This window comes from Rhinatrema bivittatum, chromosome 6 (genome assembly GCF_901001135.1).
Source record: "Rhinatrema bivittatum chromosome 6, aRhiBiv1.1, whole genome shotgun sequence".
NCBI lineage: Eukaryota > Metazoa > Chordata > Amphibia > Gymnophiona > Rhinatrematidae > Rhinatrema > Rhinatrema bivittatum.
Window position 1 is genome coordinate 263358260 of NC_042620.1, and position 27962 is coordinate 263386221.

The window sequence follows — 27962 nt, forward strand, 5'->3', positions numbered from 1 at the left end:
GTCCTTCCCTCTTACTCTTGATTACCCCTGTTCTCCCCCCCCCACACACTCTGCCTCCTCTTCTCCCCCCCCCCCCAACTCTCCCCTTACTGTCCCTCTCGCTTCCCATCTTTACTCTTCCCTCTGGCTCCCCCCACATTCTTACTCTCCCCTTCCCTCTCTCACACTCATAAACTCTAGCTCTTTCCATTCACTGCTCACACATCCCCTCTGCTGTCTCCTTTCCCTGATCCCCCCTGGCCACACACACGCACACATACACACTCTTGCTCTCTCCTTCACTGCCCCAACCCAAATCATTCACACTCTTGCTCTCTTGTCTCATCTCCTTCTTTTTTCCTTTTTCTTTATTCGCATGACAGTGACAGAAGCAAAACTTAAGCCATGAAAATAATAACTGCATAGGAGAACACACAGCAATCCGTCTCCAAATAGTGTACAACTCTCCAAGCACAAGGTTCTTTAAGCTTACATTATCCCTGGTAAAGAAACAGCAGCTGTCACGCTAGCACATTTTATTTAGAATAAAATTCCCCACCCTTCCATTCTCCCTCAAGTCCATCCCAGCCACGCATTCCAGGATCCCCCACACCCCAATCATCCCCCCTCCCCCAGGAACAGATGTACCGTTTACCAATCATCTGTCTGACCCAGACTGAGTAAGGATTGCTTTTAAGTTTCTGGTAGGTATGAGAAAAAAAAAAAAGACCCCCCCCCCCCAGCCCATCTTATAACCTACAGGTACCATTCAAGCCTTTCTAATTGCAACAAATTCATCACCTTATACAACCAGAAAGTGAGCGATGGTGGGGTTTCCGCAATCCACTTCTGAAGGATACATGGCAGCGCAAGCAGGAGCGCCAAAACAACTTAAAACCCCTTGAGAGTGGGCCAGAAGGCATAAACTCTCCAAACCGCAGAGCCTGCCCACAAAACGGTGTCTGTACCCCTGTAAACTCGCTCAAGCACAGTAAGAGCCCCTTTCCCGAAAAAGAACACCCCCCTGGCACAAAAAATGTAGTGTACCATCCACCCTGGCGCTATTTTGCATCTGCGGCACAATTTTGTGATCAGCTAAACCCATTTTATATCTTTTCACTGTATCTACGGTATGTAGCAACGATGGATTCATCTGAACGGCATCTCTTTCAGTCCAGCTTCTACTGGAATACGGTCACCTTCTTCAAATCATTTCTTCATTCAACTGGTATTAATTACTATTCCTAACTCTGCCTGCCAGTACTGTACTATATCAAACAGAACTTATACCACATTAATACTGAATGTTTACCTCCCCTCGCCAATTCCATTTCATTCTCAAACTGTCTTTTCCTGCTTTAATAGCCCAGGCTCAATAGCCTGGGCTATTAAATAACTGTATATTCTGTAAATAGCCATAAAAATGTTTCTGAGGAATATGATACCCTCCGCTGAAGCTGACCAGAGCTCCTCAGATAACCTTCCTCCAGATTAAAAAGCGCTACGAGATCCCGCAAGCCTTGAGTTGCCCACACACAAAAGATACCTCTGTCTAACCCAGAAAGAAACTCTAGATTGCCCAAAGTAACGATTTAGCAGGATCCAACCTTCACCACTTTTAACTGTATTTATTCATTTAGATTTTTATTTACAGGCCAACACGGTTACCCGAAGGAAACCATGGTAATGAAGAGGAATTTTCATGTCAACAAGATGTACTAATCCTACCGGTGTCTTTGGAGACTTCATATTAACTAACAAATTCAGGACATAATATTTATACTCATCCGCAAAGTATTCCCACAGAAACCACAGCCGACAAGCAACACTGTATAACTGTTAAGTCCGGTGTATCAAGGCCTCCCAAGCCCTTACTCCACAACAATTTAAGAAAACCCTAACCTAGACTGTTTTCCCCACAAGAGAAAGCTAAGTAGTAGGGATGTTAGAAAAAACAGATCCCTCTGACGTATCCAATAATGGTAACATCCTCACCTCCTTCTTTACGCTGGTCCATGCAGGAGTAAGAAAAAGTTACTTCCCCACCTCTCTCTGCTAATTTGCTTTGACCGTCACACTGAGCCAATCAGGGGAGGAGAATTAGCTGAAGCAGCAAGCGGAGAGCCTTCTTCTAGGCCTCTGCCTTGCCCTCTGACCTAGTGCCGGCCAGATACTCAGCATTTATAGGAGGAAAGAAAAAGCTTGTCTGGGAAGGACAGGTGATTTTTAGCACCTGGAGATCCTGGGCACTCTCCTGGAAACCTGAAGAGTTCCCAGGTATGAGAAGCCTCTTCCTTCCTCCCCAGCCTCTGCTCAGCAGTTGCCCATGCCGTTGCTATTGGGTGCTTCTCCCCAGCTGTACTGGCATCATCAGCATGCTCAGAACACTCCGGGTGGCACTTCCTGATGCTGATGTCATTCATCATGAGATCAGCATCAGGAAGTGGCAGCCGGTGAGTTCTGTGCACACTCCCGGGGCTGACAGAGCTGAGAAGAAGGACTTAGAGGCAGCAGCACAGGCTCCCATGGGTGGTATGTAGAGCCATATCAGGAATGATGCATGGCTTTGCATGTGCACATATTAGAAGGAACAGTGATTATCATACCTTCTGTTCCTCCTCACTCACTCTGGGTTGAAGACACTAACAAGAAAACTCTGTGCCAGCTAACACATCAGGTCTCTGATTTAAATCCCAATTCTAAAAGACCTCCAGATCAAGATATTCTTTTCTATACAGTCAGGTTAGCATATGTGGTGTTTCTTACCCAATGTGCCCTGGAAGCTTCTTCTTGGGTGGTACGTCACTGGTGGTCTTGGTGGCAGATGCCTCACTGACTGAAGGTTCTAGATCCAGCTGTCCATGAGCAGAAATGGTGGGGTGTGGTAACACCATTGGTAGGGATTCCAGCTGCCTTGCCATAACTGATGGCAGCTTGGGCTTTGGAAAAACTCTTGGCAGAGATGGCTGAGGCTCCTCTTGTGATTGTGCCTGTGATGTGACCACAGCAGTTTCTAGGGTGGGCTGGGGGCCTGGGGCAGGAACTTGCTTCCGCCGAACTGACACTTTTCTGCGTAGCAAAATTCGACTCTTCTGGGCTGTGACATCAAGGGTTTGTAGGGTGTCCTGCAGGGGCAAAAATTCATGAGAGTTGAAAGTGGATTATGGAAATGTAGAAGGGGAAAGGTAGGGATTTATTTATTTTATTTATTTATAATTTTTATATACCGACCTTCTTGCATAAAATGCAAATCAGGCCGGTTTACAGTGAAAGCTGAACAAGCAGGAAATAAATAAGCAGGGATGTATGGAAATAGAGGAATGTGGGATTCTGGTCCCAGTAAGAGGGTCAGTTGAATACATTTAGTAAAGAAATTTCCCTCTTGAGGACTGTATAGACATCAGGCGAAGTATTATGATGGAAATGAGTGACAAAGCTCAGCAAATAGGGGACTGTCTCTGAATTTGTGACTGAAGCTCTTGGTTTAAAGCCTAAGCTTCTCATATGCAACTCCCAGGATCTACAATTGGGAAATTAAGAATGTAGTACTTGGTTAGCTTTCACTTTGGGGACAATGAATGTTAAAACCTCATGTGTGTCAGTGAGGGGATCCTGAACCCAGCCCTGGAGAGAAAGTAAACTGAATACATTTAAGGAAGCTGCATTTGCTTGTGGAATCTCCAAAATACTGACCTGTTCTGGAAAGCCAAGTGTCTCATTTTTATTCCCTTCCTCTTCTTCTGGCGAATGGGCTGCCTCCCTCAGTGCTGTCTCTTCCATCATTGGTGAACAGACTGGTACTGTAAGCATTGGATCTTTCTCTGTCTCCCCTGATGAACTGGCTACCATTCCTGGTACTGTCTCTTCTGTGTCTTTGGATGGATAGTATGGCTCCGTCAAGGCAGTCTCTTTGTTCTCTTGAGGTTGGACACTTAGCAACTTCCAAAGTGTCTCATTCTCCTGTTGGTCAGGTCGATGGGATTTCTCTGTCAATGTTGTCTCTTTTTGAGATGAAGTTGACTCCTTCACTGGGGTCTCCTCCTCCTTCTCTTCATATACATGTAATGTCTTCCTAAGTAGTGTTTCTTCCGTTGTTTCTTGTAATAGAGAGATTGGCTCCCTCAATGATGTCTCTTTCTCCCTTTCTTTGTATGGATAGAATGGTTCCTTCAGTATTGTGTCTTGCTCTTTGTCTTCAGTTGAATGGTATGGCTCAATTGGTATCTCTTCCTTCTTCTTTTCAAATGGATGGTTTGGCTCTTTTAGTGATATTTCTTTCTCTGTCAATTTTGATGGAAGGATTGCCTCACTCAGTAGAATCTCTTCCTCTTCAAACAAATGGGATGGCTCTCTGAGTATTGTCTCTTTCTCTGTCTCCTGTAATGGAAAGATTGGCTCCTTCATTTGTGTCTCTTCCTCCTTCTCTTCAGATGCATAGGATGGTTTAAATAGTTGTGTATCTTCTTTTCCTTCAGACAGATAGGATGAATATTGTACTGGTATCCCCTCTTCCTCCACTTCAGATGTTTGGGATAACTCTCTCAGAGGGGTTTCCTCTTCCTCTTCTTCCTTAGATGGATCAGATGGCTCCCTCAGTTGCATAATTTCTTCTGTATCCTGTAATAGAGAGGATGGCTCTTTTAGTAATTTCTCTTCCTCTTTCTCTTCTGATGGATAGGAGGTATCTTTCAATGATGATTCTTCTTTCACCTCTTCATATATGTTACATGATTCATTTAATGATGCCTCTGCCTCCTTTTCTTCAAAATGATAGTATGACTTACACACTGGCATCTCTTTCTCTGTTTCTTGTGATGGAGGGGTTTCTTCACTCGTTGGTGTGTCTTCCTCATCTTCAGATGAATAGGTTGACTTTCTCAGTGAAATATTTTCCTCCAACTCTTCAGATGGTATCTCTTTCTGATTTTCTTCAGATGGATGTGATAGCTCCTCCAGTGCTGTTCCTTCCTCCTTTTCTTCAGGTGGATGAGATGGCTTCCTTAAAGGTGTCTCTTCCTCTGTTTCCTGAATTGTCTCTTTTCCCTTCTCTTCAGATGGATAGAATTGCTCTTGTAATGATGTATCTTCTTCTAACCTTTCATATGAATAGTATTTTTTCATCAGTGATGTATCTTCCTCCCTCTCTTTAAGTGAATGATTTATCTCTGTTGTTGTCTTTGCTTCCTCCTCTTCAGTTGAGTGAGATGGCTCCCTCATTAGAATCATTTTCTCTTTCTCTTTTGATGGAGATATTGCTTCCCTCAATACTGTGTCATCCTTTTCCTCTTCAGATAGTGAACTATTGTCTTTGTTTTCAGATAAATGGGATGACTCTTGCATTGGTATCTCCTCTTTTTCCTCTTCAGATAGAGAGGATAGCTCTTTTGGAGGGATTTTCTCCTCCTCGTCTTCTTTAGATTGATTAGATAGCTCCCTCAAGGGCATTTCTTCCTCTATGTCCTGTAATAGAGAGAGTGGTTCTTTCAGAAATTTCTCTTTCTCGTCCTCTTCTGATAGATGGAAAGGCTCTTTCAATGATGTTTCTTCCCCCACTTCTTCATGTATGTAATAGGACTCCTTTAGTGATGTTTCTGCCTCCTCCTCTTGAAATTGGCAGTATGACTTACTCATTGGTGCTTCCTTCTCTGTCTCCTGTGATGGAAGGATTGTTTCATCCAATGATGTCTCTTTCTCTTCATCTTCAGATGAGCGGATTGATTTTCTCAGTAAAGTATTTTCCTCCAACTCTTCAAATTGATAGTATGGCATCCTCAGGGGTATCCCTTTCTGATTTTCTTCAGATGGAGAAGATGACTTCTCCAATGATGACCCTTCCTCCTTTTCTTCAGATGGAGGGTGCGGCTTCCTCACTGGAATCTCTTCCTCAGATTCCTGTAACAAAATGAGTGAGTCCCTCAGAGTTGTCTCTTCTTCCTTCTCTTCAGATGGATAGAATTGCTCCCGTAGTAATATACCTTCTTCCAACTCTTCATATGAATAGTACTTTTTCCTCAATGAGATATCTTCTTTCTCTTTAATTAGATGGTTTTCTTCTGTTGATGTCTTTGCTTCCTCCTCTTCGGATGGATAGGATGGCTCCCTGAGTGGAATCTTTTTCTCTTTTTCCTTTGATGGAGTTATTGGTTCCATCAGTACTGTCTCGTCCTTCTTCTCTTCAGATGCATAGAATGACGTGCATAGTGGTGTATCTTCTTTCTTTTCAGATAGATGAGATGTCTTTTGCAATAGTATCTCCTCTTTCTCCTCTTCAGATGGATGGGATATCTCTCTCAGAGGGGTTTCCTCCTCCTCTTCTTCTTTAGATAGATCAGATGTCTCCCTCAGGTGCATTTCTTTCTCTATGTCCTGTAATAGAGAGAGTGATTCTTTCAGTAATTTATCTTTCTCTTCCTCTTCTGATGAATGGGAAGGCTCTTTCAACGATATTTCTTCCTTCACTTCTTCATATGTGTTGCATGGTTCATTTAGTGATGTCTCTGTCTCTTTCTCTTCAAACTGATAGTATGACTTACACATTGGCATCTCTTTCTCTGTCTCTTGTGCAGGAGGAATTTCTTCATTCAGTGGTATCACTTCCTTATCTTCAGATGAATATGTTGAATTTTTAAGTGACATGCCTTCTTCTAACTCTTCAGAGGGATAGTACAGCATTCTCAGTGGTATCCCTTTCTGATTTTCTTCAGAAGAAGGAGATGGCTCCTCCAGTGATGTTCTTTCCTCCTTTTCTTCAGATGGATGGGATGGCTTCCTCATTGGACTCCCTCCCTCTGTCTCCTGAAATAGGAATGATGTCCTCAGACTTATCTCTTCATCCTTCTCTACAGATAGACAGAATTGGTTCTGTGGTGTTGTTTCTTCTTTCAACTCTTCCCATGAATAGCATGTATTCCTCAGTGATGTTTCTTCCTCTGTCTTTTTAAATAGATGGTCTTCCTCTATTGATGTATTTTCCTCTTCTTCAGATGGGTGGAATAGTTCCCTAAGTGGCATCTTTTTTTCTGTCTCCATTGATGAAGAGATTATCTCACTCAATGGTGTCTCTTTCTTCTCTTCTTCAAATGGACAGAAAGGCACATCTTGTAGTATTTCATCCTTCTCTTCAGATGGATGAGATAACTCTCTCAATACCTTCTCCTTTTCTTTCTCTTCCTCTTCAGATGGACTGGATGACTCCCTCAGTTGCATCTCTTTATCTTTAATCTGTGATAGAGGGATTGGCTCCTTTTGTGCTGTCTCTTCCTCGTCCTCTTCAGATGGATGAGAGGGTTTTCTTACCAGTATTTCTTCCTTCACCTCTTCAAATGTATAGCATGGGTCACATAATGGTGTCTCTACCTTTTTCTCTTCAAATTGATGGTATGATGCACTCAGTGGCATTGATTTCTCTGCCTCAAGTGATGGAGGAATTGGTTTGCTCATTGGTATCTCTATCTCATCATCTTCAGTCAAATGATCTGGCTCTCTCATTGCAGTCTTTTCCTTTTCCTTTTCAAGTGGATAGGATGGCTCCTTCAATGTCATCTCTTTCTTTGTTTCTTTGGATGGACTGACTTGTTTATTTAGTGGTATCTCTTCCTCATTGTCTTCAGATGATTGATATGGCTCCCTCATTGGAGCCTCTTCCTCTTTAAGTAAATGGGATAGCTCCCTTGGTGCCATTTCTTTTTCTGTTTCCAGTAATAGAGGGAGTGCCTCCCTCAGTGTTGTGTCTTCTTCTTTACCCACAGATGGATGGAATTGCAGCTGTAATGTCTCTTCCTCTAACTCATCATGTGAATGGTATTTCTTACACAGTGGTGTCACTTCTTCTTTAAGTTGATAGTCTTTTTCATTTGGTGGTGTCTTTTCTTCCTCCTCTAGATGGGATGCTTTCTCTTTCGTATCCTCTTCAGATAGGTAGACTGACACATTCAATGGATTCTCTTCCTCTGTCTTTTGTGATGGAATTATTAGTTCCCTTAGTAATGTCTCTTCCTTCTCCATTTTAGATACATCTGATGTTTCCTTCAGAAATTTGACTGTGTTTTCCTTTGGTGGGTAACATGGCTCCTTTAAAGTTTCTTCTTCCTCCTCCTCCTCCTCTTTTTGCTGGAATGGTTGCTGAAGGTCATTGTGAAGGGTCTCTTCCTTGGTTAGATAACCTTCTTCACGCTGAGAAGTCTCTTTTTCTTTCACCTGTGGCAGTTGATCTTCTCCCCTCAATGGTGTACTCAGAAAGTTTTCCTTGTTCTCTTGTGCTGGAAGATCTACTGTATACAGGGATCTTATTTCTTGTGTTAAATGAGCTATTAGACTTGAATATTTCTCTTCTTCTTCTTCTTCTTTTGTATTATCTATTGCACTGGTAAAGCTATCTTCTTTTTGTGATGAATGATCTATTGCCCTCACTGATTTCTTCTCTTCCTCTTGTGTTGGATAATTTGTTGATCTCTGAAATCTCTCTTTCTCTTGTGTCAGATGATCTGATTCATGTCTTGATCTTTTCTCCATTTTCTCCTCATCATCTTCCACCATGATCTCATCCTCCACATCTTCTTTTGCCTTCTCATTCCTCTGTTTTTGTTCTTTTGGTATGTGAGCAGTGACATCCAGAGATTTAGTTCCATCTTCTTGTGGTAGAAGCATTGCTTCATTTATAGATCTTCCCTTATCAGCTTCATCTTCTTGAAGGTGGTGAACCTGCTCTCTTAGAGATGTTTCTAAGTTCTCAGGCTGTTGTATATTATGTAGTATCTTGAGAAAATTATATTTATCTTCCTTTGTGTCCTTCTCTGACAGATATGCTGGTTCAATTAGAGATCTGAGGTGATCGGCTTTCCTCTGAGATATTTCATCTTGTGGATTATCTAGCTCTCTCAAAGATTTTTCTTCCTCTCCTCTGGATATTTGAATTAGTTCCATCATGGATCTCTCCTTGCCTTTCTCCTCTTCAGTTGATAGATGGGCAGGTTCCACTATACATATACTTTCATTGTCTTCTAATGTTATTGGATGAACAGGTTCCATCAGAGGGCTAACTACCTTCTCCTCTTGTAAATTCTCTAGTTCTTTCTGAAAGATGATCCCTTCCTCCTTATCTGGGAAATGATCTGCTTCTTTCATTAACATCTTCTCTTTCTCATCCTCTAGTGGGTGCACTTGTTCCCTGAAAAATTGTTCTACTTTCTTCTGCTGTAAGCAATCACTTTCCTTCAGATGTGTTTCATATTCATTCTCTTCTCTCTGTAGAGCATGGGTTATCACACTTGGAGATTTTTCTTGCTTGGAGGGATAAGCTGGTCCTGCTGGAAACATGCTCTCTTCCTCCTCTGAAAGTTCATTTTTTTGCCAAAGGTCTCTTTTCTCTTGCTTCTCCTCTGGTAGCTGATCTGATGTTTTGAGATATTGCCTCCTTTCCTTCTCATCCTGGAAAACTGGAAACCTTTTTTCTCTATCTTCTTCTTCTTCTTTTTCCTCTGTTGAATGATTGGTAGATCTCTCCCTTCCCTCCTCTTGACTCAGGTATATATCCTTTTTGGCCTGCTGTGAGTCATCTGATTGTCTCAAGGACAGGTCTTCTTTATCCTTCATCATTTCTTCCTCTCTTGGTGGATACCCTATTTCCTGTGAAGGTCTCCTTTCCTCTTCATCCTCTGAAGCTGAATAAATTGGTTCCCTTTGGGGTCTTTCTTCATTCTTCTGCTGCAGTAAATTAGGTACCTGAGATATCTTCTTTTCTTTGTTGCTGAGTACTAAGATGTTGGCTTCTTTGTGAGATATCTCCTTTTCCTGCAATGTCATATTTTGTACCTTTACAGCAGTCTCTTCTTGCGGTGATGTATAAAACGCATTGAAACATTTCTCTTCTTCCACCTCTGGAATATGCTCATAAGATCCCATCGCAGGCATCTCTTCTTCATCTTGTTCCTGCAGTGGGGCAGAAGTTGCCCTCAGAGATTCCTCTTTCTCTTCCTGCATTTGGACACTTTGTCCTTTTCTGTGTATTTCTTCTTTCTTTTCTGTCAGTATTGGATAATCAAAGGGCCTCAGCTGTTCTGCTCTCTCATCAGGAACCTTGGCTGATACCTGTAAAGCGCTCTCTTCACCTTGACCCTTTATTTCCTCCATTTGGGTAGCTGTCCCCTTATCCCACTGAGGTGCTTCCTCCGGAGGCTTCTGTTCCTCTGTTTCGCTTAGGATCCTTTCTTCTTCCTTCTTTTCTTCTGCTCTCAGGATGATCTCTGTTTCCTCCTCCTCTTGCTTTGCACCTCTCAAGGTCTCTTCACCTTCACTTTTTCCCCTCTCTTCCTCTGTTTTCTGACTTGTGCAAACTGACTCTTGATGACTCATTTTTGGAACTTCATCTTTGCTCTGTGAGGAAAATGTTTTCCTTTCTGGACATAGATTCCCTTGCTCCTCCTGAGGTACAACAAGTGCTTTAGAAACAATATGTTCCTGCGAGAATAACACTGTCTCCTCTGGCTTCTCTTTCCCATTCTCCTCTTGGTGGGTGAAAGGTTTCCTCACAAGTCCTTCCCTATCCTTTGCTTCCTCTTCTTCTCTCTTTTCATTATAAGACCGTAGAACAGATTCATGCTGTGTCATCTCAAGAGATCCATACTCTGCTTGCAAGGTTTCTGTTGCTAAAAGCCAATAAAAGTGATGGAATTAGATACAGGCGTACTGCATGGGATAAAATGCAGATTGAATAAAATATTGTGCACTGGAATGGGGTAAGAGGGATCAGTTAAGACAGGAGACACTAGGGTAGGACTTGGGAAAATAAGGTAGTGTGAAGGAGGAATGGTAAGATGTAGCAGAAATGGGCAAAGATACAAGTAACTGCTTTCCATCCTCCGTATTTCTGTCCCTCTCAGAGCTCTTGTTCTCTTTTATTTTCCTTACCGGAGCTGCAAACAATGGGTATTTCTGAGTCCCCTGTGACTCTGGTGGGGAATGTCTCCTCATTGGCATCCTGGAGTTCCCACAGTCTGGTTCTAGAGTCATTGTGCCACTGAATGGATGATGGATGCTGTAAAATTATGCACCCCTTTTGAGTGCTGGGGTCCAGAATTTGCTGGGAGTTCTGAAGTCATAAAGAACATAAGTATGTACTCATTATAATGCCAGAACTACACACACATTTAACCCTGAGCCTTACACACTGAACTCTGAATCAGCATCTTTGATCTTTAATTGCTGAACCTTAAATTTTGACCCCTGTTAGAATGTCGAGGCCTGAACCTCGAACACTGATTCCTGAAGCCTACACCGAGATCTCATACCTGTACACAGGAGGAATCACCGACTTCTGGGGGCACCTCCTCCTTCCTCCCTCTGTCCACACCACATTCCTCACTGCTTCTGTGGGAATCAGAAACTGTTAATTATTTAACACAGCAGAAAAGCTTAATGCAGCTGCTGTCTTTTACAACAGCAAGTGTATCTGTACCTGTGGCTGCCTCAAGATGTCTGTCTGTGTGGGTCTGACTGCATGTACCTGTCTGGGTGTAGCAGAGAAGGTCTGCACGTGTTTGGGTCAGAGAAAACCTGTTTGAGTCTGTTCCTTGGGGAGATTTTGGGTAGGGGACTATGAAAACACTGGGAAGACTTAGAAAGTTTAATGATGATTAGGGAACTTCGTTTTCAGTTTTTATTTTATTTTGCCTGGAAATTTCAATACTAGAATACAAAAATAGCAGTGGAAAAATATCTTTATGCATGCGTAACTTTTCCACTGATTTTTTTTCCTGCGTGTTATAACAGTCATTTTTCCACTGATTTTTTTTTTTATTCTAACAATGAAATCCCCAGGAAAAATTAAAATAAAAACTAAAAATGAAGCCCCTTATGATATTATAAAAAGGTCCACAATTGACTGAGGGTGAATATCACTGCCTCCAGGGTCAAGTTTAGTATGAATATCTCCCTGTGCAAGCAATAGGAGCAGCGCCTTCTGTGGCCGGAGGGCGGGGGCAGGGAGGGGTTCTTCCCTGAGCACTGTGCTCGCTGGTGCCCCTTTAAAGTCGCTGGGGCATCCCTGAAACACCAGTGCCCCGCTTTTTATTGCTGGGAGGAACATTCCCCTGAAGCACTGGGGTAGCACCCCTTTAAAACCGTTGCAGAGCCCCTGAAGCTGCGGTACCGCTAAAGTCGGCCCTGCCTGGCACAGCACACATGGGAAGGAGTATGCATGGGTAAGCCTGTGCACACTTTTCCTTTCCTAAGGGAAGTCTGTAGGCAGCTTTCGTAATAGAAATGGTGCGGTCACTGCTTGCATTTCTGCCTGCAGTGCGACTTTCCTCCACACGATGCTGGCACCTGGCTGGGCTCACTGAACAGCTGCCTTACCTAGGGTGGCCTTCTGCTGGTCCCACGCCACGCTTAGCCTCATCCCATAGTGTCCCCTGATAGTTTGGCTCCGGGTCTGTAGGCTGTGTGCTGGTCCATTCTGGAGCCAAAGAGTCCGTGCCGTACAGTTCTAGGTCTGAAGGCTCGGCGCCGTGCTCCAGTTCTGGGCCTGGAGGCTCGGTGTTGTTTGCTTCTGACGGCCCAAATATCAGGTTTCCAAAAGTGTTTAGGTAGTCCTGTGATAAAAAAAAAAAAAAGAAAGGCAGGGAGAAAAGAGGGAGTATGTCAGATGGAAGAGGAAAGAAAAGAGAATAACAGAAAGTGAAAGAGAGAAAAGAAAACAGATTATAGGTAGCAGAGGAGAGATGAAGAGAGGAAAGGAAAGATACTAGAAGGAACAGGAAGGATATAAGGACAGAGGAAAGGAGGGAGAGAGGAACAGAAAGGAAGGGAAAAAAGAGACAAGACTCTGCACAGCAATTGCTAATGCTACGGTTTACCAGTAGGTTAAAGTAACCTACAATATTACAACATCAGACCTAATACCCCTCTCACAGGGAGTCCCACAAGGCTCATCCCTATCCCCCTCCCTCTTCAATGTTTATATGCTGCCATTATGCAACTATTTGGACAAAGCAGGCCTTTCCTATTTCCTATACGCCGATGATGTACAGATTCTGCTTCCCATCAGAGATAGCATCAATAACACACTAAGCCGATGGGAAACATACCTTACTGATATAAAACGTATCCTCACCCAAATAGCACTCACGCTCAACCAGAACAAAACGGAAATTCTTCACCTTTCGAGCAAAACTTCAACTCCCCCCACGGACCCCACAACACCGCTCAAATACAAACTGCTCACAACAGTTAGAGATCTCGGAGTCACCTTGGACAAGGAATTAAATTTTAAATATCATATCAACACTCTGATAAAAGAAGGTTTCTACAAATTACAAATCCTTAAAAAAAACTCCAACCCTTGCTACATCCTCCAGATTACCGGACAGTAGAGATGTGAATCGGAACCGGTTCCGGTTCCGATTCACATTGTGGGTTTTTTTTCGTGTGGCCCGATCGCGGTTTTGTTTATTGGCTGCGCCCGAGCCGATAAACAAAAAACCCACCCCGACCCTTTAAAACTAATCCCTTAGCTTCCCCCACCCTCCCGACCCCCCCAAAAACGTTTTACAGGTACCTGGTGGTCCAGTGGAGGTCCCGGGAGTGATCTCCCGCTCTCGGGCCGTCGGCTGCCAAAGGGAAACCCTGGGAGCAGTTTCCCTTTGATAATGTATGGAAGACCATACAGGCTTGGCAAAATGAAAGCCCCATGCAGACCTTCCCTCTTGTTGCCCCCCTCCACCCCTTTCTGTATATGGATAAAAGAACTTTTACCCACAATGGGGGGGGGGGGGGAATTTTGGCAGGGCTTTTCCCTTGGGTAAACAGCTTTGAAAATTGCTCTGTATAGGCATAGCGTGGATGTCTTGCCTCACCTATATGCTGCCTGCAGTCTGTTCCTGTGATCACTTATGGCTCCACCTTCCCAGTTCCTCTGAAAATTTTGGCCATAGTGGGGGCAGGAGGATTACTTTGTACCAGCATGCTTTGTACCTGCTTTGAGCAGAGGAGCAGATGCAAAGGACATGTGTTAAAGAACACAGGGAGATTTCAAAATGAAGTCCCTGGGCATACTTTCCCTCCCCCCTAGCCCCAGCGCTTTTTTCCCCATGGGCAGGGCTGGTGCAACTGGGTGTGTATAGCATGCATTTGCACGGGGCGGCACACCCGGGGGGCGGCGGCAGCACAGACAGATTCATGGCAGCCTCATCCTCATCCTCCTGAGACCTGCTTGGCCGATGTACTGAACAGCGGAGCTCAATTCAGTTAGTAGAAGCACAGAGTCACAGTGGAAAAATGCCTTGGAGAGCATGCCCCTCCCCCTCCTCCGGTCTGCCATTGAAGCCCGCATTTTCTTTTAAGAACTTAAGAAATTGCCAAGCTGGGTCAGACAACGGTCCATCAAGCCCAGCATCTCCTTTCCAACAGAGGCCAAAACTAGGCCACAAGAACCTGACAAGTACCCAAACACCAAGAAGATCCCATGCTACTGGTGCCAGTAATAGCAGAGGCCATTCCTTAAGTCAATTTTATTAATAGCAGTTTATGGACTTCTCCAAGAACTTATCCAAACCTTTTTTGAACCCAGCTACACTAACTGCACTAACCACATCCTCTGGCAACAAATTCCAGAGCTTTATTGTGCGTTGAGAGAAAAAGAATTTTCTCCGATTAGTCTTAAATGTGCTACTTGCTAACTTCATGGAGTGCCCCTTAGTCCTTCCATTATACGAAAGTATAAATAACATCTACTCTTACAAGACCTCTCTTGATTTTAAAGACCTCTATCATATCCCCCCTCAGCCATCTCTTCTCCAAGCTGAACAGCCCTAACCTCTTCAGCCTTTCCTCATAGGGGAGTTGTTCCATCCCCTTTATCATTTTGGTTGCCCTTCTCCGTACATTCTCCATCACAACTATATCTTTTTTGAGATGTGGCGACCAGAATTGTACACAGTATTCAAGGTGCAGTCTCACCATGGAACGATACAGAGGCATTATGACATTTTCTGTTTTATTAACCATTCCCTTCCTAATAATTCCTAACATTCTGTCGGCTCAGTGCGCTGCAGCAGTCAAAAAAGCAGACAATTGTGTGTTGAGTAAAAAACAATTTTCTCCGATTAGTCTTAAATGTGCTACTTGCTAACTTCATGGAGTGCCCCCTAGTCCTTCTATTATCCAAAAGTGTAAATAACCGATTCACATCTACTCGTTCAAGACCTCTCATGATCTTAAAGACCTCTAACACATCCCCCCTCAGCCGTCTCTTCTCCAAGCTGAACAGCCCTAACCTCTTCAGCCTTTCCTCATAGGGGAGCTGTTCCATCCCCTTTATCATTTTGGTTGCCCTTCTCTGTACCTTCTCCATCGCAACTATATCTTTTTTGAGATGCAGCAACCAGAACCATACACAGTACTCAAGGTGTGGTCTCAACATGGAGAGATACAGAGGCATTATGACATTTTCCGTTTTATTCACCATTCCCTTCCTAATAATTCCTAACATTCTGTTTGCTTTTTTGACTGCTGCAGCACACTGAGCCAACGATTTCAAAGTATTATCCACTATGATGCCTAGATCTTTTTTCTGGATGGTAGCTCCTAATATGGAACCTAACATTGTGTAACTACAGCAAAGGTTATTTTTCCCTATATGCAACACCTTGCAATTGTCCACATTAAATTTCATCTGCCATTTGGATGGCCAATCTTCCAGTCTTGCAAGGTCCTCCTGTAATATATCACAATCCGCTTGTGATTTAACTACTCTGAATAATTTTGTATCATCTGCAAATTTGATAACCTCACTCGTTGTATTCCTTTCTAGATCATTTATATATATATTGAAAAGCACCGGACCCAGTACAGATCCTTGAGGCATTCCACTGTTTACCCTTTTCCACTGAGAAAATTGACCATTTAATCCTACTCTGTTTCCTGTCTTTTAATCAGTTTGTAATCCTTTAATCAGTTTGTAATCCACAAAAGGCCATCGCCTCCTATCCCATGACTTTTTAGTTTTCTTAGAAGCCTCTCATGAGGGACTTTGTCAAATGCCTTCTGAAAATCCAAATACACTACATCCACCGGTTCCCCTTTATCCACATGTTTATTAACCCCTTCATAAAAATGAAGCAGATTTGTTAGGCAAGACTTCCCTTGAGTCAATCCCTGTTGACTGTGTACCAGTAAATCATGTCTTTCTATATGCTCTACGATTTTGATCTTTAGAATAGTTTCCACTATTTTTCCCGGCACTGAAGTCAGGCTCATTGGTCTATAGTTTCCAGGATCGCCCCTGGAGCCCTTTTTAAATATTGGGGTTACATTGCCCACCCTCCAGTCTTCAGGCACAATGGATAATTTTAATGATAGGTTGCAAATTTTAACTAATAGATCAGAAATTTCATTTTTTAGTTCCTTCAGTACTCTAGGATGCATACCATCTGGTCCAGGTGATTTGCTACTCTTTAGTTTGTCAATCCGGCCTACTTCATCTTTGTCAATCTGGCCTACTTCATCTTCCAGGTTCACAGAGAGAGAAAGAAGCTGGAGAAGGGGGGCAGAGAGAGAGAAGCTGCCTGAGGAGGGAGGGAGAGAGAGGCATGCACACACAAGCTGCTGCATGGAGGAAAGAGGGAGAGAGAGAGGAAGATGCTAGAGGAGGGGGGAAGTGTGAGAGAGAGAGAAGCTAGAGGAGCTGCATAAGGAGGGGACACAGAGAAGTTGCCTGCGGATGGGGACAGAGGGAGAGAGGTAAAGTCTGTTTCAGTCCATTCCAGCTTTTAGACACCCATTGCAAATACTGACAGCAAAAATGTTGGCATCTGTGAATGGAAGTATGATGAGTAAAAAACGTAAAGTTGATGTCGGAAATCGCGTATTCAAAAGTTCATGGACGGATGACTTTTTCGTGGTGGAACATGTAGGTAAAGTTTTGTGCTTGATTTGCCAAAAAACAATTGCTGTTCAAAAGGAGTAGAACATATAGCAACATTACACTACAAAGCATGCAAGTAAATTTGATTGCCTCGTTGGTCAATCACGAACTGATCGCATCAACTTATTGAAACAAAGCATCGTCAGCCAACAGTCTTTGTTTAAAGTAGCCAATCAGAGTTCTGAAGCAGCAACAAAGGTCAGCTTTTTAATAGCAGAAATCCTAGCCAAGAGAGAAAAACTGTTTGCAGACGGGAATTTGGTTAAGGAATACTTGGAACTGTTTATGGATGTAGTTTGCCCAGATAAGAAGTCTGTGGTGCAAAATGTCAGACTTTCTCATCAGACAAACATTCAAGAGACTTGATGCTTGCAAGTTTTACAGCTTAGCAGTTGATGAGAGCACAGACATAAGTGACACAGCTCAACTGGCAATATTTGTAAGAGGAGTTACAGAAACATTTTCAGTCATTGAGGAGCTGCTTGATATCTGTCCAATGAAGGGCACGACAACAGGAAAGGAGATCTTTGATAAAGACAAGCAGGTAATGGAGAAGTTCAATTTGTGTGAGAACAAGCTAATTGGCATACAACAGATGGAGCACCAGCCATGGCAGGGAAGTGGAACGAATTTGTGACCTTGTTGGAGAAATCAGTGCCACAGGAAGTTGTCATACACCACTGCATCATTCCCCAGAAAACTTGTGCGCCAACAAACTGGAAATGAAGAATGTGATGAAAAAGTATCAAGTGTCAACTTCATACGATCCAGAGGTCTGAATCACAGGGAACTTAAATATTTTCTGGAGGAAGTGGGCTCAGATCATGGTGATGTGATTTACTTCAGCCAAGTTCTATGGCTCAGCAGGTCAGGCAAGCTATCCAGATTCTGGAGTTTACGTGATGAAATAAAGACATTCATGGCCAACAAAGGGAAGGATATAAACTTCTTAGATGATAATTTGTGGGTGAGTGACTTGGCATTTCTGGTCGATATGACCAAATATATGGCAGATTTGAACGCGAAACGTCAAGGAAAGAATCAGCTGGCGCACAAATTGTACGAACATGTCGTTACATTCATTGAGAAATTGGAGCTTATTCATTGACAGTTGATTCTGAAGAAAGTTGTACACGTGACAATCCTTTCCATGAGGCCTACTGACACAGTGCAACGTGAGAAGTACTCAGAATTAGTTGTCATACTGATTGATGACTTCAAACAAAAGTTCGAGGATTTCAGAAAACATACTGACGTCATGAAGCTACTGCGTAATCCGTTTCAAACTGATCCGAAAGACTGTGCTGATAAATATCAGATGGAACTCATTGACATTAAGAATGACAGTGACTTGAAGAGAGCTTTTACTGAACATGATCTTCTGAGATTCGACAGTTCTTATGTTTCACCGCACAGGTTCCCCAATCTGCCACGAGATGCCAAGAAGTTCATTACTTTGGTAGCACCTAGTGCTGTGAACAGTTGTTTTCAAGAATGAAAAATGCAAAAACAAACTCACGGCCTCTGCTTACAGATGAACATTTAACAGATTCATTGCGCACTGCAAACTCTGCAGTTGGAGCTGACACAGACTACTTGTGTAAAGAAAAGCAGTGTCAGATTTCCCACTGAACGTTGTTAGTTTATGACATCGCGTCCTTATGACATGAGAGACTTTGGTTAACTTTTTAGAATCTAGATTTTCGACTGTTGGACCACACTGGTCTAAAAACTTTCTCAAGTTGTAATGTGGTGCTTTTAATAATAGCGATAATGTTAATCCGGCCCGCGAGCTGTTCAACAATTGTTCCTATGCCCCCCCCCCCCCCGAACCAAACGGTTGGACAACACTGACATAGGGGTCTCTTTTCACTGAGGAGGGGTGGGAACCCTTCCAGCGCATCACCACAGGGGGCTGCTGCACAGGGCCAGTGCTGGCGTGTCTGTCACCCTGTGTGAACAATTACTATGCTGGCCCCTCCTTAGTCTGTTGTTTTTAACGTTTAATTTATATTCTTTTTCTAATCAAGGCTAGTGCAAGCATATTAGGCATCCTAAGTGAATCTTACAGCTTTTTGCCCGGCCCTCTCCACACAAAATTTAAAATGATACATTTATAAGATTTTACATGAAAAAGGATACTCAAAATACAGTCTTATGAAAGAAAAATATCACAACAGCATGTTTATTACACTTACGTGCACTGCTGTGGTGTCAAACAGGAAACCCTGCGTAAAAGCTAAAAAGACACTTAGAACACATATGGTATTAGGACTATTGTATGCATGTTGGGGGTGGCTTGGTCCTCAGAAAGCTATGAGCAAACTAAATTACAATTACGATATAATAAACCTCCCATTCCAGAACAGCACTAACTGCCAGCTCTCAGTTAAAACCCTATCTATGGAAAGGCAGCATTTCAAATATTACACCAGGCTGTAAAGCACCAATAAACCTCCCATTAGGAAAACAGAACAAGCTAAGCTGCTTGAAATTCCTACATAGAAATGACATGTTAGCAGAATACTTAACCTCACTCACACATGCAGAACACAGACAGACGCTCACCAAGTACAGAATAAAGTGACCATAAAGTATAAATGGAAAAGTGCAGAAAAAAAATGAACTAGGAACTGCAACAAGTCTAACTCTGTATGTAGTGCACCAATGGAAAGACAGAAACATCACCATTCCTCAGAAAACATCAAGCAATAAAATCAAGAAATATAAAGCATCAATCATAATAGTAAAGCCATACTCATAAAAATAATTAATATTTTAAAACAGCTGATGAACAGAGTAACATCCAATAATTAAAAACTCATATAAGATATATTTTTAAATTTCACAAACATCAATCAGATCATATAACACCCGAGTAATTAAAATCAATAAGAATTTTAAAAAATCACACACACTCCATACCTGGGAACTTTTGACTTCTGGTCACCCTGAGATTATCATGAATTAGTGGGAAGGGAAGTGAGGTGCACAAACTTTCTCCTCTCTCATATGCAAGGGTGTTAGGCACCCTAGGCGAACCTTCTGCCTTGCGCCCGTCCCCTCTCTCTCCACCCCTCCCGATCCCGGCCCCGACCTCATTCACTGAGACGCTGCTTGTGGCCTGCCAAGTGTCTGCTTTTCTTGGCTGTGAGCAGGGTGGGTACTGCTTGCAGCCAGCCGATTCTGTGCTTCTCTGGGAAGTGAGATGCTCAGACTTTCTCCTCTCTCATATGCAAGGGTGTTAGGCACCCTAGGCGAACCTTCTGCCTTGCGCCCATCCCCTCTCTCTCCCCCCCTCCCGATCCTGGCCCTGACCTCATTCACTGAGACACTGCTCATGGCCCACCAAGTCTCTACTCCTCTTGGCTGCGAGTGGGATAGGCAACGCTCGCGGCCCCACATGGCTGCTATTCACTGTCTCCTAATGGTTGGCGCCTTAGGTAACCGCCTAGTTCGCCTATAAGGATGCACCAGCCCTGCATATACACACACGCACATTCATCCTCATGCTCACATACACACACACACACACACACACACACAAATGCTCTTTCAAACTTCACACACACTCACAGACACACTGGCTACCTCCCTCTCAGGGGTGGCTCAAGGCAATCTGCTGCCTGAGGAAAGGGAGGAAATGGCATCCCCTCCCCCATGGTGCGGCGCAGGTGAAATCACCGAGGGCCAGGGCAAGGGAGGGGGGAGGCAATGGAGGATGAAGTCACTTGCCCAAGGAGTGGCAAAAGGATTTGAACCCTTGAATACAGCCCACTGCTCTAACCACTAGGCTACTCCTCTTTTCCCTATTGCCTTCCTCCCACCCTTCTCCAAGCGAAGTGAGAGGTTGGCGAATGGTTGGGAGTCTGTGTGTGTGATACATTCTTTTAGGGCCAATGCAAGGATATTAGATGTCCTAGACAAACCTTACAGCCTTTCGCCCCCCCCCCCCCTTTCCCTCCCCTCTCCACACAATTCAAATTATGTATTATTTTCCATTTAAAAATGTATTAACCACTTACCCAACCTAAAAAGGCAGATTGTATGTAGAAAATAGGCATTCAAAGTGCAACCTTCTAAAGTAAAAATATCACTTACAACAACATATATATTATATAGGCATACACCGCAAAAAAAGACATTTTCAATAATAATAATGGTTTAGTAGACTTAATAAACTACCTTTCTCATAGTAATCAAGGCGGTTCACTGGATCCCATATGGTATTAGGCCTATGGTAAAGTGCACTGGGTGTGGACTTGGCCCACAGAAAGCCAGGAATAAATTGAACTACAATTCCAATATAGTAAGCCTGCTAAATCATAATTGCCAGCACTCAACCTATGAAAAAGCCATACTGCAAATATTACATCAGGCCCTAAACACCAATACACCTCCTATTAGGAAAACAGATTAAAGCCAGGTTGTTGTAAATCCCTACACAGAAACTCCATGCTAGCAGAATACCTAAAGCCTCAGTCACACAAGCAGAATACAGATAGACTCTCATCAAATACAGAATAAAGAGTTCATAAAATATAAATAGAATAAAGAATAGGTCATTTTCTATTACTATTCCAAAATTATGGAATGATCTTTCTTTATCAATCAGGGAAGAGTCTAATCTAATGTGATGTTGATGTAAGCTGAAGACCTGGCTGATGACTTCTGAATTATAGACCATAAAGGTTTGTTGGGCTCAGTAGCATAATATTATATATTTAATTTAATTTTAATTTTATTTCAGCAGGAAGTTATTATGTTGAATTGAATTGTATAATTTACTTTTTTGTATAGTTTGTGTGTTTTATTTTGCTTCATTTTATTATTTATTGTTTTGTATATTGCTGTACATCACTACTGTTGCACTTGGCAGCTCGCGGCCTCCTTCCACGAGCTGCCGCACTCACCTTCTGCCCAGACCAGGTCCTGATGCCTCAAGATGCTGGGGAAAAACCCCCGAGGCAAGATGCAGCTGACTGCCGCATTCTGCCTGTCACTTCCACCTCTGTAAATGCCAGTGTGACCCCCTCTGCTGCTGGCATGGCAGGCCGCCGTGTCCATTCAGCCTCCCTCGCCGTGAAAAGCCCAGGTCCTCTCTAGGCGTGCGCGTGCCCATTCTTCCCTCTTAGAAAGGACCAGTGGCAGAACAGGAGAGTGGTGCCCACAGATGAAATCATCCATCCAGCATATATAAGGCTGCTGCAGACCCCGGACCAGTGCCTTAGCGATAGGTAGATTTTCCTGGAAGTGTGCATTGCCTCAGCGTTCCTGTGTTCCTGCGTTCCTGATGTGCCTTGTTCCTGGTTCGTGTTCCGGAGTTCCTGAGTTAGCAGTCTGGTTGTCTCCTGTGTTCGTGTCTTCGTGGTCAGTCTTCCCTTCGTCTATCTTCAGCGTCTCATCTTGCCTCGGTGGTCCCTTGTTCTCCTTCCTCCTCTTTGTTCCTCGTCTCTTTGGATAGGACTTCTGGCTTGACCCCAGACTGGACCTCGACACTGCTTGACCTCCGCCTGCCCCTGACCACTGCCTGTTTCCACTTCTGAACGAACGTTGCCTGCCCAGAGGACTGCCTGAATCATGACCCTTAACAGACTACTTCATCCTAGGCCTAGACAAAGGCCAGTCCTATCTTTTGATTCTCTTGGACCTCTCAGCCGCCTTTGATACTGTTAACCACTCCATGCTCCTAAACCAACTATTGAATATCGGCATAACAGGCTCTGCACTGTCCTGGTTCCACTCATTCTTAAAAAATAGAGGCTTCAAGGTAAAAATACACAGCAAAGAATCTAAACACTACCCTTCATCTCAAGGAGTTCCCCAAGATTCATCCCTCTCACCTAGCCTCTTTAACATCTACCTCCTCCCTCTCTGCCAGCTTTTAACCAACTTGAACCTTAAACACTACCTGTATGCCGACGATATCCAAATTGTAATACCAATCAAAGAATCCATTAAAAAAACCCTCGAGCTTTGGGATTATTGTCTACAAGAAATCAACTCCCTCCTTTCCAGTATGAATTTAATCCTAAATTCCTCAAAAACGGAACTCCTTCTCATATCCTCTGAGATCTGCCACACACCCACAATTCCTCAAACTAATTTACAAACAACAAAAGTAAGAGATTTGGGCGCAATCATCGATAATAGGCTTAATTTAAAAGCTTTCATAAACCAAACTACTACAGACTGCTTTCATAAACTGCATGTTCTAAAAAGAATAAGACCACTGTTCCACAACCATGACTACAGGACTATCCTACAAGCAATAATCTTCTCCAAGTTAGACTATTGCAATTCTTTATTATTAGGTACCCCATCAGCACATACCAAACCGCTACAAATGGTTCAAAATACTGCAGCCAGAATCCTAACTAATACAAAGAGAAGAGAGCACATTTCCCCAATCCTTAAAGAATTACACTGGCTGCCAATTCATTTCAGAATTCTTTATAAGTCAATCACCATAATCTACAAATCCATCCAACAAATCGCTCCTCTCAACCTACAAATCCCTTTCATAAAGCATACTTCCTCCAGACCCATAAGAGAGTACTACAAAGAGTCTCTGCAAGTACCGCCTTCCAAAACTTCCCTCCACATAACTTACAGAGATAGGGCTTTCTCCACAGCAGGACCCACGCTTTGGAACTCCATACCAACGGAACTTAGACAGGAACCCTGCTTTCTGACATTCAGAAAAAGACTTAAAACATGGCTTTTCAAACAAGCCTTCCCAGACGCAGATTAAAAACAATTCTATCCGATATTCAACCTCCAATCAACATCTTTTATTATTATAACCATCCTGGTATCCTACCCCTAAGCATTATAATCATCCAGAATCTTCATTACTTATGATTTCTTCTTTATTGTTAAACTACATACTTGTACTGAACAATTCATTGTAAATCTCAAACATCCATTTTTGGAAATTCCTGCATTCTACAGGTTTATATACTATGTTAAAGTTTCTATCTTGTCTTCTTCTTGCTCCTAGTTGTACGACTCCTTGTTTATTGTAACTGCATCTATATTATGTATAGTTCATATTATTTCGTTCTCTGTTCCGGTTATCACCCATTGTTTATTGTAAACCGGCTTGATGTGATATTATCACGAATGCCGGTATAGAAAAAATTAAAATAAATAAATAAATAAATGACCCCAGCCTGAACCTGATCTTCCTGTCTGCTGCCTGCTGCTTGTCCTGATGTCACTACCTGCTGCGTTCTGGCCTGCTGTAACTTTACCCTGATGGATCTTCACTTTCACAGAGGCCTGCACTTAAGTCCAGCCGGCCCCGACACCCGAGGGCTCAACCTAAGGGGAACGTGGACTGGTATTGGTGAAGCTCCAATTGGGCCTCTGCTTCTGTCAATTCCGCCTGCCGACAGTGGGGACCTGCAAGCTTCCTCCCTGCAGGTAGCACCAACTCCCCCTTGGCCTAAGGGTCCATATCTGCAACAGCTTTGAAAGATTTTAATGTAAAACCTGGAAAGTGATTCATAAATTGTATAAATAAAAAATAAATAGACATGTGCAGACAAAAACTGAATGGGAAACCACAAACTCTGTATGCAAGGTAAACACAATCAAGAAATATAAAACATTAAACATACCAATAAAAAGAATGTCAAATCAGCTGATAAACAGCACAGCAGCCAATTAAAAACACACATAAAAATGTTTAAAATATTACCAAACACTAATAAAATATTTCAAAATAGCAGACACATCACTTCCAATAACTAAAACAAACAAGGATATAAAAAATCTCCCACTCTCCATACCTGAGAACTTTAGATTTCCACTCCTCCTGAGATTGTTGTGGATTTGAGGAGGGTGCACAAGCTTTAACTTCTCTCAGACATATACAGGAATTCTCTCACTCACACACACACATGGGCACTCTCTCTCATAGATACATACATGCAGAGGTACACATACACACACACACACAGACTCTCATATACACACCCTCTCATACACACACACACACACACACACAGACTCTCATATATACACACACACAACACATAGTCTCATATACACACCCTCTCATTCACATACACACACACATATATCTCATATACACACCCTCTCATACACACACACAAACCCACACCCTCCCTCTCATACACACATACACCCACTCACTCATACATATACACACACACACACACACACACACCCTCTCATACACCCTCATACACGCACACACCCTCACCCATCCACCCACCCATATATACATCCACCCACCCACTCATACATACACATATCTACCACTCATTCATAAACGCACACATCCTCACCTACACACACACACACCATCTCATACACACACACTCACACACACCTTCTTATACACCCGCCCACCCTCTTACACATGCACACACACGCACACACTCATACAGGCACCCCACACATACCTACCCTCCTTCTCATATACACACCCACTCTCTCATAATATACACACATGGTCTCACACACACACACCTACCCACCCTCTCATATATACACACACACCCCCACCTACCCTCTCAAACACATCCACAAAGTCTCTCTCACACACAGGCACTCACTCTCTCAAGGCCAGTCTCATTCACTCACACATATTGGACCTTTTCTCTGGCTGCACAGCAGGGCCTCTTCTGCCACCGGCTGTGGGAGAAACACTGGTGGCACTGCAGGCCCTTTTCTGCTTCGGGGGAAGTGCTGGTGGCACCACAGACTCTTTTCTGCTGCTGGCTGCAGGGGAAACACCAATAGCACCACAGGGACTCTTCTTCTGGACCATCCTTTTGCTGGTGGGATGTGGGAACCCTGCCAGCATATCACAGTTCCCCATCACCAGGACCTTTCTTTTGCTTGGGGGGGGGGGGGAGTGGGAACCTCACCAGCATCTTACTGCTCCATGCCGCTAGCATCACAGGTTTTCCCGCTGGCACAGTTGTTGATCTGAATGAAGGTGAGGCGGCCATGACAGGAAGGTTTCAGGGGGCAATTTTACCGCCTGAAAATCTTGCCACCTGAGGCGGCTGCCTCACTCTGCCTTATTATGGAACCACCCCTGCTCCCTCCCTCTCAGGCACACACACACACTTGCTCCCTCTCTTTCAAATAGACACACACTGGCTCGCTCTCTCTCAGGCACACACAGACACACACTGGCTCCCTCTTTCTCTGGAACATGCAAGACACACACTTGCTCCCTTTCTCTTTCTCTGGCACACGCACAAACACATGCTAGCTCCCTCTCTCTCAGGCATACACATTCACACACAAACTGGTTTCCCTCTGTCTCAGAGAGACACATACACACGCTGGCTCAAGCACACACACACACACTGCCTCCCTCTCTCTCATGCACACACATGCTGCTCCCTCTCAGACAGACACATACAAAGGCTCCCTCTCTTCCAGTGGGGATGAGATCCCCCCCGAGCCTTCTCCACTTAGGCCACCGAAACTGACCCAATCCTCCAGCAACCGCGGGTCCTCCTTCACTTGAACCTCCAGGCAGGATGGGATCCCCGGCAGCCGCGCAAGCCTCCTTCACTTGGGCCGCTGTCCCAGATGCTAACCTCCGACCTTTGCATGGTCTCCTTCACTTGGGCCGCTGTCCCAGACGCTAACCTCCGACCGTTGCATGGTCTCCTTCACTTGAGCTGCCGGGCAGGATGGGTTCCCCTGGCAGCTGCAGGTTATCAATTGGTCTGCAAATAGACTCCCCGGCACCCCCGTTGGTATGAAACTGGGTGATGGCACCTAAATTGGTGGGGCATGGCACACCCCTTTCTAAAGTTGGTCATGCCTGTGCACTATGGATACTGTGTCCCTGCTTACCTCTGTGCTCTGTATCAATCTTAAGCATATTTAGAGTATACCAGAGTTTGGATTGCCACTCCTTGCACTGGTAGGCTATTCCAAGCATCTACCACCCTCTCAGTAAAGACGCATTTTCTCATCTTTCCTCTGATTCTCATTGCAGTTTCATACCATGATCTTGTGTAACAGTGAGTTAAGAGTTCATATTTCCTCTGAATCTTCCTCCCTCCAACTTCATATCGTAAATTTCCTTTTCTTTGGAAAACACCTTCCCATGCATTATTGAAGCCTGTCAAAAAATGTGGATGTTTCTTTCATGGGCATCCTTGCCGCCAGCAAGAGCATTTTGAGTGTTGTAAGTGTCTCGTTGTAGAAAGTCGTGACTAGGATTGACGTTTCACCTCCCCTATGGTTTCCCTAGTAGTCCCAGGCAGCGATCCATGCACTACGCAAGGTTTGCACGCTACCTCTGGGATTCACCACACATTTCTGTACCGAGCTAGTTTCCCCCATCAATGACAGCCAAGCCCTGTGTGAGATGGAGACTTAGGGCCTATCTCGTGCTCCCAGGGAGTCCTCTCGGTAGCAGAGACAAGGGTTAACTCACCAAAGCATTCTGCACGGTCACAAAAATGCGCGGAAAGTGTATCTGCAGGAAATCCATTCTTCTTCCTGAGGGCCAGTCTCCTGAGTTATTACCGTCTATCTCTCTGTCCGGTGCAGCCTCTTCTCTCCCCTGTGTCCTGCCAGGGCTTCTGCTTTCTACTGCTCTGTATAGGAAGTGATGCCTCTTTGTCATCGGTAACCACAGAGAAAGAGGAGGCAGATACAGAGAGACAGAACTACAGACACACAGACAGAGGGAGGAAGACAGAGTGCTAAAGAGACATCTACCGTAGGTAAATAATATGGAGAGATACTGCAGATAAAGATGCATACAAGAGAGATTATGTAGATACTTGTATACAGCAAAGATATAGACAATATAGGTTGGAACTATATAAATAGGTAGATACCAACAGAATACAGATACTAGATAGAGGGATAAAGCAGGAGTTTTCAATGAGGGCCCCAAACAGGTCTGATTTTCACGATAAGCACAATGAATATTTGCATATGCATGATTTAGAGAAAGGTACTGTAGTAATAGAGGGAGTGGCTTAGTGGTTCAAGCAACAGCCTAAGAACCAGGGAAGCGAGGGGGTCAAAGCCCGCATCTCCCACTGATGCT

The 27962-nt window shown here is 43.7% G+C and overlaps 1 protein-coding gene across 1 annotated transcript in view; it reads right to left on the reverse strand.

The window, feature by feature from the left end:
* Positions 1-27466, reverse strand: part of LOC115094232 (trichohyalin-like) — a 40244-nt gene extending 12778 nt beyond the window's left edge. The window contains exons 1-6 of the mRNA XM_029607065.1: positions 27339-27466; positions 12331-12566; positions 11265-11343; positions 10885-11065; positions 3673-10622; positions 2746-3104 (exon numbers count right to left, since the gene is read on the reverse strand). Coding sequence (XP_029462925.1) covers positions 2746-3104; positions 3673-10622; positions 10885-11065; positions 11265-11343; positions 12331-12566; positions 27339-27395 — 7862 coding nt within the window. The 5' untranslated portion in view covers positions 27396-27466. The remainder of the gene's footprint in view (positions 1-2745; positions 3105-3672; positions 10623-10884; positions 11066-11264; positions 11344-12330; positions 12567-27338) is intronic.
* Between the last annotated feature and the right edge of the window lie 496 nt (positions 27467-27962).